General features: G+C 40.6%; 1 protein-coding gene across 1 annotated transcript in view; it reads left to right on the top strand.

Moving 5' to 3' along the window:
• The window catches only part of LOC104579616 (dystonin-like), a gene marked incomplete at its 5' end in the record, with an annotated part of 125,125 nt that extends 112,854 nt beyond the window's left edge, over positions 1 to 12,271 (top strand). The window contains 10 exons of the mRNA XM_088538358.1: positions 211 to 373; positions 1,092 to 1,246; positions 1,430 to 1,504; positions 2,356 to 2,373; positions 4,404 to 4,521; positions 6,413 to 6,481; positions 7,255 to 7,454; positions 7,880 to 7,990; positions 9,989 to 10,112; positions 11,223 to 12,271. Coding sequence (XP_088394484.1) covers positions 211 to 373; positions 1,092 to 1,246; positions 1,430 to 1,504; positions 2,356 to 2,373; positions 4,404 to 4,521; positions 6,413 to 6,481; positions 7,255 to 7,454; positions 7,880 to 7,990; positions 9,989 to 10,112; positions 11,223 to 11,488 — 1,299 coding nt within the window. The remainder of the gene's footprint in view (positions 1 to 210; positions 374 to 1,091; positions 1,247 to 1,429; positions 1,505 to 2,355; positions 2,374 to 4,403; positions 4,522 to 6,412; positions 6,482 to 7,254; positions 7,455 to 7,879; positions 7,991 to 9,988; positions 10,113 to 11,222) is intronic.
• Between the last annotated feature and the right edge of the window lie 531 nt (positions 12,272 to 12,802).

Below are 12,802 nucleotides of genomic sequence, written 5' to 3'. Positions count from 1 at the left end.
TAGCCTATGATATGGCTAGTTTAAAACACTGTGATACCTTCCCTTTAAAATCATTCTTTTTATAACTGAGGCAAGATTCTCAGGGATCTGCACAAATGTTTTAAGCAGTCAACTGTTTAAAAGAATCCAGATAATAATATCTCTTTCATTGATTTTCAAAAATTTCCCATTTCAACTTAAAAAAAAGCTCTTTCTTTTTTTTTTTTGAAGTTGAAAGAATTTGCCAACTTTGATTTTGATATTTGGAGAAAAAAATACATGCGATGGATGAACCATAAGAAGTCTCGTGTGATGGACTTCTTTAGGAGGATTGATAAAGATCAGGATGGAAAGATAACAAGACAGGAATTTATCGATGGAATTCTTTCTTCAAGTAAGTTTTACAATTAATGATAAACTTCAAGACATCTCATGATAGTTTATTTTCTTTTAGTGTGTACTACGTGGGCCATTGTGTTACGCACAGATTTCTCCTTCTGAGTCACTGATTATGATTTTGAGATGACAGTTATTTTACTTTAAATTGTTTCTGGAGTCTAGAAACTCTTTTTAGTTCTAAGATCAGTTTGTTTGTACATGGTTTAATCCCTATTAACCATCCTGATATTTTCCTCGACCGTTTCATAAAGCATCCTTCTGTATGTTAATATTCCACTGCTGATGAGCTTGATCTAAAGGAAGGTTTCACGAAAACGGCCCATGTTCCTCAACTGGGCAGGCCTTGCTTTCTAAATTTAATTAACGTTAAATTCTTGCATGGCCTTTCCTCATTAACAATTTGTCTTCTCATGTCTGGTATTTTATGATCTTTGGAAGTCAGGAATACTATAAAAAAATTCTATCTTACAGTTTCATCTGTGCCCTCTCTTGTGCATCGCTCCTCAGACCGCACTAGGACACTCAGTTTTATACAACAGCTTATTTTTTTAAGAAAGATTATTTTAGTCCTTTGAATTTTGTAGGCATTTTGATAAACATTATCTTCCACCTGGTTCCTCAAAACCATAAAGGATCTGTGATAAAGTCAATAATTGTAATGGGATTGAAAAGCCAAAAAAATTAACCTTCTGGTGTTGTCTTTTATCTTACAGAATTCCCAACAAGCCGGCTGGAAATGAGTGCTGTTGCGGACATTTTTGATAGAGATGGTGATGGATATATTGACTATTATGAATTTGTAGCAGCTCTTCATCCAAACAAGGATGCCTACAAGCCTCTCACGGATGCCGACAAAATTGAAGACGAGGTACCCTTTCTGCTTGCATGGATAGCAAATCCTATTCTACTGTAGTCACAGTGTTTAATATGTAATGGGATTTTCCTGTCAATGTAATTTGCAGTTTTCCAGTCATATAAGTTTTTTTTTTCAAAACATGGTATTAGCAGTAAAGTAATTATCCAATTCTGATTTTTTTGTTTGCTTTTTAAGGTTACAAGGCAGGTAGCCAAATGTAAATGTGCAAAGCGATTTCAAGTGGAACAGATTGGGGATAACAAGTACAGGGTAAGTCTTACTAATGACTTTCCTTGCTCTTTCAGCTTAAAGATTCTCCATATGACATGACTATGCAAGAAATTAGGTTATATCAATTTACAGAAATTTTGTATGACATTTTTCTTTCAGTCTGTCTCAGTTTTATATGAATTATTCTTATTAGAATATACTGGCTAATCCTGTAGATAAGTGCTGCTGCATTTATTAGTTTTTACTGAAACTACAGAAGCTATTTTCAATGATTGGGAATTTTCAAAAGCCAACTGCATATATACATAAATAAAAGAGGTCCTGCAAATCCAAACTTATTGTCTAAATATCTAAAGTGTTTAAACTGTACCTGGTTTTTTCTTTTTTTAGTATGATAAGAACTGATCTATGGTATTATGTTAACTTCAAAAATGTGTGGCTGAAGTATATTCTATCACTTTTACTCCCCTTTCACCTGTCATTTTATTGGAGCACACTCTTTCTTCATCTGTAGAAGGACAAGCAATGTGTTAGATCTGCAGAACAATTTAGATGACAGAAAAAAAAATACGTGTATCACATTGTAGAGAAGTATTTGCTATCCCTAGACTCAATAAACAGAACCATTTCAGGTGAGATATGTGTTTTTAGCTACAAGAGCTTATTAAATACTCTTAGATGATTACAAAAGACCAAACAGCCATGGGAAGGAAACAAAGGCCTCGAGAAGTCTTCAGTATTCAGTCTCTGGAGAGCTAGCTACCTGCTCATCTCTGAACTAGATACCTTATTTAGAATGTCTAATTTGTTTGGTTGCATGTGTTTAGAATCTTGTAGAGAATTTCCTGTAAACTAATTGTGTCTTTCTTCCATTTTTCATTTCTTATCAGTTCTTCCTGGGAAATCAGGTATAAACCAGTGGAATGTGTTATGAAGTTTCTCCCTTTATTTTTTTTCTCCCTCTAACCTCACTAATGTGTAGTGTTTGAAGCTTGCAGTGGTCAGTCCTTCCACCATCCGTTCATCTTCAGCTAATTCATTTCTGCCTGGCTGTGGTGTCCCCTTCGGTGCTCAGGAACATACCTTTCCCGGGGAGCCTCACCGCCCTGCTTGTTCCTTGACCATTTTTTCATTAAGGAGATTACTTTTAAAGGAACCAGATAATGATCAGCAGCAATTGACATAATAAAAATCTTGCATATTTAAACTATAATTTAAAACTGCTATTTTACAAGTTTCTGGTTTTGTAGCAGAATATTCCAAGATAACAAGTTACGTTTTTAGGTTAAGATCTGAGTTACTGGTAGGAAAAATGCCTTGAGAGAAGCCTCTGTGCAGCTCTCCAAAAGCCCTGCTGCCTGAATTAACTCCAGCATAGACAGCTCCTAAAGGATATGCTGTCTGAGCCTTGCTCTAATTGTCTGGCAGGGTTTAAATAGAGAATTAAGGTGGGATGGGGAGGTGGCTTAAGAAAAGGGAAAAAAGAGATGATCATTAGGATTTCTAGAAAAAAAAAATCTTTTGAAACAAGCCAACGAAAATAAATGGCACAGATTTGGCCCTTTTTTGGTTTCTTTGTTCTACATATGTAAAATGGTTCTTTATTATGCATATATTGAGTTCATTTTATATATATGTATATAAATCCTTTAGAGATAATGCTCATTTAAATTTTCTCATTTATAGCATTTTTTTTTGTTACTCAGTGGCAAGCTTTGCTTCTGTTTGGTTCCAAAAAGTAATACTCCTTTAATCTTACTCTTCTCCTTGGCTTGAGCGGTATCAAATAATTCAACTCCTTTAAGGTAGCACATTGGGGTGATTTGCCTTCAAGGCATTTCAGTGCCCTCACTGGAGCAAGTAGATATTCTGGGCTATGGCCAGCCTCCTCCAAGCTCACAGGTTCTTCCACAGGTCTGTATTTGACTCTCTTGGTTTCAACGAGTTCTCTGCAAACACTTGTGTGTCAGAGTGCTGCATATGGCCTAATAATCTGATTTCAAGTAAATAAATGTTTTAGTGGCATCATTTAAAAAGTACTGAATCTTTCTGGTTAGCCTCTCTGAGATCATGGGGTCAACATTTTGATCACTTTTTCCTGATCCAGATTTAAACAGACATGGTTCATCCAAGTTTTGTTATACAGTCTGCAAGAGCAAAAGCCACCTTAGGTCTAGTCATTGACTAGAAGGAAGAGTTGGCTCGTGCAACTCAAGAGTTGGTAGGAAATGGCTTTTTGAGCATGTCTTAATTCTGCAGAACCTCGTCGTAGTTAGAGGGGTGACAGCAGCTTATCACAGAGGACAGTTATGAGAGCTAAAGATCACTCCTTGCTCTCCTAATGTCCCCTTCTCCCCATGGAGCTGGCCAGTGAACAGTATCAACACTACACCTCAAGTAATGAATCAGCTGATGGAAAAGTGCAACACTCCTGTGATGAGTTGAATTGCCAGCCCACTCAGTGATCATTTAAAACAGGACTTGCCTTCTTTTCAGCTGACTGCATTAAAAATTAGATGGTTGCAGAAGGGAGTTTGATTAAGATTTTAATAGTGAAATAATACGAGTGGGTCTTCATTAATCTTCCCTAATGCAGATCACAATCAATTGTGTGACTGTGTTACTAATTTTGCTTTCTTCCTAACATCAGAGATGTGAGAATCAAGCACAAAATGAAACCTGAGATTCTTTCTTGCCGTCCTGGCATCTCCTTTGGACTAATGCAGTGGCATTTGATTTGAAACCTTAACAGCTTTAATAATCTTAACAGCTTTAATAATAAAACAGCCTAAGTAAATCTCAGTTTTGAGCATTTACTAATGAATAAAATTTAAAAATAAGCTTTTAAACACTGACTTTCAACCCATCAGCTTGAAACATCTCTCTTGTTTTTGAAGACTGACTGAGAGGCTCAGAGTATTGTTTTGTCTTGTTGCAGTTTGGTGACTCTCAACAACTGCGGCTGGTTCGTATCCTGCGGAGTACAGTCATGGTTCGTGTTGGAGGTGGCTGGATGGCGCTTGATGAGTTCCTCGTGAAGAATGATCCTTGCAGGGGTAGGTAACCAGACTGTCAAAATGGACATGCAAATAATCATTTGGCTGCAGTCACTGTCAAGAGTAGTATTGTTCTTTGTCTCAAATTAGAGATTGAATTGTATAAAATGCCAGTCCTGTAAACACCAACTCATTAAATGTCCCATAATGTTCTGTTTTTGTAGGCTTTAAATCACATGGTTCAGCTCCTCTCCCCTTGCACTGATGTATGTCTGGAATAACTGCAGTGTCTTCTCCGCAGTGCCTCCAGTTTCAGAGTGGTGTAACTAGGAATTGAGCTTAGCCCAACCCGAGTTTATGGCGTGGAAGCTGCTTGTATGACTTGGCAGAAATAACATAGAGAAATGTCTGATGAAATGCTCTCAGCAGGAGGGAAGTTTCAATGCCATAAATCAAAATGAGACAATCAAAAACAGTAAGCAGGGGAAAAAATAGAACCCCCTGTGGCCAGTGACTGCACGCAGGTTCTTAGGCTCTGCCTTCGTAGCCCTGACTTTTCACGGCATGCTCCCTAGAACCACGCTGCTGAGTCCTGAACCTTCTGCAACAGGAGTGGAAAGTGCTCTGATCAGGAAGGCTTTTTGATCCAGGGAAGCAGGGAGTGCTCTGCCTCCAAGCTCCCTAGGGCAGCTGCATCAAACGTGCTGCTTACCAGCAGACAGCTACTTAATGAGGCATCTTCTTCTGGCAGACAGCCTACCTCTGCAGGGTGCAGGTGCGCTCTGTCGGGCACCACTCCTAGAGGAACGAGCGCAGACGGAAAGGAAACCCATCGTGAAGGTGCTAGCAGAGGTGCAAGTCAAACTCGGGGGGGAAAAAATATGGTAAAACTGCAAAAACTGTATGTAATGGCTATGTGTGTTGGACATGAGCTGAGATCATGTAGTGAGGTAATCCTATCCATTTAGCTGGCAGTGTTAAACTTACTGTGATTTACCTCTCAAAGCTTCAGCAGAACCTATTATTGTACAGACACATATGCCTGCAGAGCCATCCTTTATAGCTTTTTACTTTTGTTCCTCAAAAGTTCAAGGTAGTGGAAAGTCAAATATCCAGGTTCACTAAAGGTTTAACTTGCTTATTTTTGACATCCACCAAACGTTTTTCTGAGCTCTGTTGGCAGGTAGGCTGTTGTTGTTCTGTGTCCTACTTGAGCTGACATGGACAGCTGCAGTAATTAATAACTATCCAAGTAGTTGATTAGAAGTCCTTATTACTCTAACCTCGGGTAAAGAGGCCTTTAGAGGTTGATTTGCCAGCTCTTCCCTCCCTCTTCCCCATGTAACAGGCTTTGTATTTTATGCACCACTATAGTGTTTGCTGTCAGGCCTTGCCCCTTTTTCACAGGAAGGGCAGATGTGTAAGTCAACACCGTGGGTTGAGGGAATGCAAAGCACACCAGGCACCCCAACCCTCAAACCAGACACACTGCAGGTTGTGGGTAGGTGCATGGTCCTGGGCAGGATCCGCAATCCTGTAGAAGGCAGTGATTCAATGCAGCCACTGATGGCAGCTTAAGCACCTTTGCTTAAGCGTATTGCACAGCAAATCTGCATTTTCACCAAGAGCTCCTTCTGTATTCAAGTAACTCAAATTTCAAAGAACTCTTGTGACAGCTTAAAATGTGCTAAGCCTAAGTGAAGCAGTTTTAGCTTGTATTACTTCTTTATGTCAGCAGATAAATGCCCCAAGTGGGACTACAGCAGTCTATTCAAGTGCTAGTTCCTTTTGCTTAGGGGAATTGAGGAGCACTTAGAGGTAGCTTTTGCTCTGAGCTCTGTCCTTTGGCCTGGTGCTCTGAGGCTCTTGCATATGCAGCTGCTGTACTTGATTTCTTCTCCTGCTAACGATTTTCTTAAATGTGACCCATATCCTGTGTCATTTTTTCTAGTTCATCATCACGGGAGTAAAATGTTACGTTCGGAATCAAACTCTTCAATTACCACTCAGCCTACTATAGGTTGGCAAACCCCTCTCTTTGTCTCCTCTTCTTCTCCTCCTTTCTCTTCGTTTCTTTCCTACTTTTTTAATATATATATTTTTAACAATATGCTTCACCCATCACATTTAGCTTGATTTGTTTCTATGTGGGCTGGTGCTTTGCAAGCTAATTATTTTTGACACGCTTGAAGAGTGTTTCAAAAACAATTGTCATTCAAACTGACCCAGTTAACTGCTAACATGTCTTGCATCTATTCTTTTGGAACATTATCTCACGTGTGTTCGTATGTGTGTGTGAGTGCTCAATCACCAATTACCTCATTATAGTTTTGATTTTGTGTTCATCATTGCATGTTGCCAAACTACCTAATTCCATAGTTTAAAATAAATGTATTTGCTGCTTTCCGGTAATCTGTATTTAGCAATTCCTCCTGGAACATTCAAGCAAGTATTATTTATTATGAGTAGCTGTAGAGTTAGCAAAACAGCTCGTCAGGTTGTGTCTATGTATTAATAGTTGATGGATTAACAATGATTTAGCACGTTGAGCATTCCATTATCACGCTGACTTCCTTTGACAGTGGTTCATTCCTGCTGGCATAAAGTGTTAGAATAAGCAAGTTCTGCACATAAACTCTTCTGTGTCCAAAATAAATGCATTGCACAGTGATGCATTTTATTTATCCTTAAAAATATCCTTTAAATGAGTCGGCATGGCAAAAATGTCAGTAAGCGGCTTTACGGCACAATTCGTGTGTGACTAAGTCAACATCTTTCTTTGCTTCGCTGCAGCTAAAGGGAGGACAAACGTGGAGCTTCGTGAAAAGTTCATCCTGGCAGATGGGGCCAGCCAGAGCATGGCAGCGTTCCGACCGCGGGGCCGGAGATCCCGACCCTCTTCCAGGGGCGGCTCTCCCAACAGATCCACGTCGCTCTCCAGCCAGGCCGGCCAGGCAGCCGCCCCGCAGGCTGGCGCTGCCAGCACCCCCAAGGTGAGGAGCACCCGGCGCCGCGCGGGGGGAGCACCGGGCGCAGGCTGCTCCGGGCTCAAGCGCCGCCAGGGTTTTCGCTGGCCAGCAGGGAGGAAGGACCTCAGGTGTCTGGCCGTGTTTCGGAGGGTCGCAGAAACGGCCTCGGTGTTCTTCCTCTGCTGCTCTTCCTTTGCAGCACTGCAGTAGCAAAATTCTTTACAGTTAAGGTACTAAGTGAGCTAACTGGCAATTTGGGAAGGGGCTCAGACAGAGCAATCCTTTTCATTTAAGGAATAAGCACTGCCACCACCACTTCTCAGAACATCAACTCTTTCTGCGTAGTTCTTTCTGCTGTAAGATTTGATCTTCCTGTAGCCTGAATGTTTGCCATGACATTGTTTCCCACTACTGTCCTTCATGTTGTGATTTACCATTGTTTCACACAGACACCCCATCACTTAACACGCAACTATGGTAAACCATGGTTGACAAACAGCAAAACGTCAACTCCTTCTAAGCTACCAGAATCTTCAGACTGTCAAGGGTCATCTGCAGAGGTACAGTAAGGACAGCGATCCTAGTCTAATGACCTTCCCTCACTAAAACTGTCACTAGAGCTTCAGTGCTTCAGAGCTTCAGTATCCCTTGCATATTAATAGTACATTGTCCTTATCTAAGGCCCTTGTGAAACTATTTCTTTCCTGTTTTTCCTCATTCTTTCTGTGATGTGCTGTTTGTTATATATATATTTTTTTTTAACTTAAAGTCAGTCTCAATGAACACATGCTTGAAGTTCAAATGATTAATAATAAATCATAGAATTGTACATAAGAGTATGCAATGAACTGTATGAGTAAATACAGAAAAATCCTTTTCTTTGTATAGCCTTTCAGTTACTTCACAGATTGTCTTTACCTAAAATTCCCCCTTGAGTTTATAATACACCATCATATTAATGAACTGCAGGAATGAGCTTAATAAATTTTCATGTCCAAAACAACCTCACTAAACAAAGAAATCTCCAGTCACTGTGAGGAAGGCGGCACAAAAGACTGACTGGGGCAGCTGAATCTTTCCAGCGCTGGAGAGCTGAGCTAAGGCGGGTAATGAGCAATCGTTGCTCTAGTAAGATAGCTGTTTGATGACGTCCAGGAAACGAGCTTTGGTCTCATTTCCAGCCCCTGCCTTAGGGAGAAGCTGCTAGCATAGCAGTCGAGATGGCATCAAGTTGACTGACCAGCATTTAAATGGGTTTGGAGCCCAAGCAGCTTCTCTAGTGTCAGTAGAGCCAGCGGAAAGCCTGCAGCTCGGTCGATCTGCAAGCTGACGTGTCAGCTGCCAGAGTTACCCTCGCCCTGCGTTAGAGAGACGCCCTGGTGCAGGGAAGCTCCTTCTGCCACCGCCTCTGCTGCATCTGCTCCTCACAGAGCTGCACTTGCACTTCTCTTGCTCTTCATTTGCCACCTTGCAGGGCTAAGTTGCCATAACCTTTGCGTGCCTTTACACTGCATAACCAATTGCTCACTGCCTCTTTCTGTGTGAGTAGTCGTGTTGCTTGTGTGCACTGCAGGCATCTCTGCCACTTCTGGCACACGGGACCCTCGCTGAAAAATGATTACCAGTATCTCAACATTGAGTCAATTATTGGTTTCTAATATACTCAATAATTTATAAGATTAATTGATGGTACCTTAAAGATTCATAATACATGTGCAGGGTTTAAAGGCATGGAAAGCTGTGTTGTTTTCATTGAATTACGTTGAACTGGCACTTATTTCAGATGAGAGCACTGTATTTCTTGCCTGTTGTCACTACTGTGTATAATTTCAGTGAACTTCTATTATATAAAAAATATTTAAGATTTAAGATTGTAAGTGGAGCAAGTGGGATTGGGGTCAGTTTTAATAGATTCCTGAGGCATTTGGGATTATTTTCTGTCCAAAAGAGTGGTTATGTTATGGCCGCGCAAGGATTTAACTCTAGTGACTTTGAAAGAAATATTTTCATTTGGGACTAACCGCAAATCAGGACCTCATTCCAAAAGAAAACAGAAAACAAGCAAGATAAAGCTACAGAGCAGAGACATTTCAGAAAATGTCATTTTGTTTTACCATGAACATAATAACAAATTGAAAAAAAAATGTATTCAGCACCTATAACTGCAGCCAGAAGAATGTATCAAGCAGTTTTCATAGACAAAAAATGTAGTCTCTGTTAATTTAAGTCCTGTACCATCAACTAATCTTATGTCTGACCAATTATAAGAGGGCAGCCTTTCTCTTTTTATATATGAACTGATATACAAAGAATGCTAAAATATTGATGCCAAGCAGACTGTTGAGTGATCTTTTTTTTTTATGTGCATTTGGACTACTTCAAATACCAGCTGCTAAAACAATGTGCAAAGCTGTTCACAACCCCAAAAAAGAGCCCTTTAGTGACTCACACTATTATTTTAGATTCATAGTTAAGGTGACCGTATGTGAAACTGCTGCTTAACACCAGGCCTTATCTTCAGTAGTGGTCACTGAAACAACCATGTCTTTTCTGCACAGGGAACTCCAATTCAAGGGAGTAAACTCAGACTACCGGGCTATATATCTGGGAAGGGATTCCAGTCTGGAGAGGACAGTGGGATACTGTCAACAGCAGCCTCCAGAGTTAGAGCTCAATTTGCAGGTAAGTGTCTTGATTTTAGAGCTTGATGTGAACTAAAACCGGAGCTTTTCCCCCTGTGGGGCATGTCAGGAGGTGGGGAAGGTGCCCGAGAAGAATGAGGGGAAAGCGCAGTCCTGCTGCCTCCGCATCCCTGTTGCTGGGGGTGCAGATGGTCAGAATAAGGCTCCTCTGCTCACGGGGTTCCCGGCCCTGCGCAGCAGCCGTGCCACGTGCGAATGGCAAACTTCCTGACCGTGCCATGGCCAGGGTACCCACCCAGGGAGCTAAGAACTAGGGAGCATTTGCATAAACCAAAGTATTCAGTTCTGGACAGGATCCAAATTATGCTCAGATATGATGGAGAGTAAGTGCTCATCTTATCATAACTCATCAACACTTTGAGCAGTACTGAAAAATCCTGTTTGGATAGTACATATCTTTTAAGATATTACTGACTTGAAAAAAATGAACCACCCAAGATTCCAGTTTCAATTTGGCTCCCTTTGTCCAGGCAACCAGGTTTGTCAAGGCCACAAAGATTCAGTAAACAATTAGGGAATTACATAAAACCACATTAATGTTCTTCTATCAAAGATCCGTGTGTTTTTTTTCTTCATGATGTGCATTGTTTGCCCAGACTTTGACTTCAAAAGACTTGTAGAAACATCATTTACTCATTACTCTCTGATTGGGAAATGATTTTCCTCCTTTTACTTGTGGCTTGCCAATATATGATTTTGATTTAAAAAAATGAGGGTACACATTTTAAAACGGAGTCAGATCTCAGATGTGTATGTTAAAAAAATGAAGATGCTAGATGTTGAATTCTGATTCATAGCTGAGAAAATGGAGGAGGAAAGGCTGTTTAGTAAACACGTTCTGCATGACTGCGTGATCAAGAAAGGCTGCCAGGAAAACACGTTTTTTTATGAGCTGGGCTAGTGACTAAATTACTTGTGCCTCAGCATCTGATCTCTCCTTTCCTCTCTTAGCGGGAAAGGGGAACCTTGAGGATCATCCCGTTTCCCTGGCAGAGGTCTCGGGTGTAGGTTGTGCCCCAAGTTATTTCTGGGACTGCTGGAGACACAGACACTCTCCCCCTCCTCACCTGGGATGCTCTTCTCTTTCTAGAAACGCGAAGAACTCCGAGTAGATCTGCCAGCCGCGCGGGAAGCAAGGCTGGCAGCAGGTCAAGCAGCCGCCGGGGCAGCGACGCATCCGATTTTGACATTTCAGAAATCCAGTCTGTATGCTCAGATATGTCAGAAACTGTTCCTGCTGCAAGCAAACCGACACCCCGAGCAGGTTCTCGGCCAGGATCAGTAAAGCCTTCTAAAATTCCAACTCCCAAAAGAAGGCCACAAGCCAGCAAACCTGGCAAGCCCTTGAAGAGATAATATGTTTGCCTCTGTAAAGGCGTTTACTTTTGCAATAAATATTTAAGTTTCCAAGATGTAAAATATTGTGTAGAAATTATTATGAAATATCACAGGAGGTGGATTTTTAATTCCGGAGATGGCCTTATTTGTGTATTTGTCTTCTTATTTTATGTGTATATTTTTTGTCAGATTTTTTTTTGTTTATGCCATATCCTATGAGAAGGGGGAAGAGTTTTAATGTAAACTAACAATTGTACACAGTAATGTGTAGAAAGTACACTAAAAATAATTCCTGAATGTACAGTGTACTGAATGTACAGTCAGTCTCTGCAACCTGAATACAATAGGTCTATCACTATGTCATTAGGCAACAATAAAGGATACCTCATGATTTTTCTTTAAAAAAGGAAAAAAAAAAAGCCAAAAGACACAATTACACATTTTGACCTAACTAAACAAACACTAACGGATGTATCTCAGAGGTACTAAGGAATACAAGGACACATTCACAATACCCTTATTTATACAGCCTCTCCTGGAGAACTCACAGAGTTTATTAAGCACTTGCCAGTACTATGATACTCCAATACCTTGCAGCATTTCTGTGCCATTGCTTTCAACAAGGCCAGATACATTCTGGATACTTGAACTATTATTCTCTAAGAATATCAGTATAAAGTGCATTCATGTAAATGTGAGGTTTTCTTTTGCTTGAGTGGATGGTAGCACTGTATCATTGAACTCATTTTGTATCAAAGCAATTTTGCTTGCAGAAAGCTCTGAAATAAATATGACCCTTAACTTTATTGTAGTTTTTATTTCACAGGAAGATAATTTTGTGCATTATGTTTTAGCATTTGCAGGTGCTAAAACTGAAGGCTGAGTTGGGTTCATTACCTGTAGGTAATGGTGGTATCTACATTGTCTGCTAACGTCCTCACTAGGAATATCACTAAGATGGTCCTGTCTAAGTTGTCAGAAGAGCTTCCTACACAAACAGGAGGTACAGGTCACACAATTTGTAAGAAATGCAAAAAAAATGTTGAAAAGATGAATTCCACCCATTTCGATCTATCAGAATCCACTTGTGTCAGGATTTTCTCCAGCATGTAGAACTCTGCCCAGAGAGAATCTGTACAAGTGTTTGCAGAATGCAGACAGAACCACCTCCGCTCTCCTGCAAATGTCCAAGGTAAGTGCAGCCGGGGGGACCCTTGGGGACAATGTGGGTGACAGCACTTGGCAAAAAGTTCACTATCCTTTCCCATGGTTTCCCTTTGGCCCCGCAGCTCGTGGCCTGCAAGCTTCATGGGCATATGAAAAAGCACATTT

Source organism: Tinamus guttatus, unplaced genomic scaffold (genome assembly GCF_059628265.1).
Source record: "Tinamus guttatus ecotype Peru unplaced genomic scaffold, ASM5962826v1 Tinamus_guttatus_pri_ptg001031l, whole genome shotgun sequence".
Lineage (NCBI taxonomy): Eukaryota > Metazoa > Chordata > Aves > Tinamiformes > Tinamidae > Tinamus > Tinamus guttatus.
Note: the sequence above shows the minus strand (reverse complement) of the source record. Positions and strands in the feature narration are given on the sequence as shown.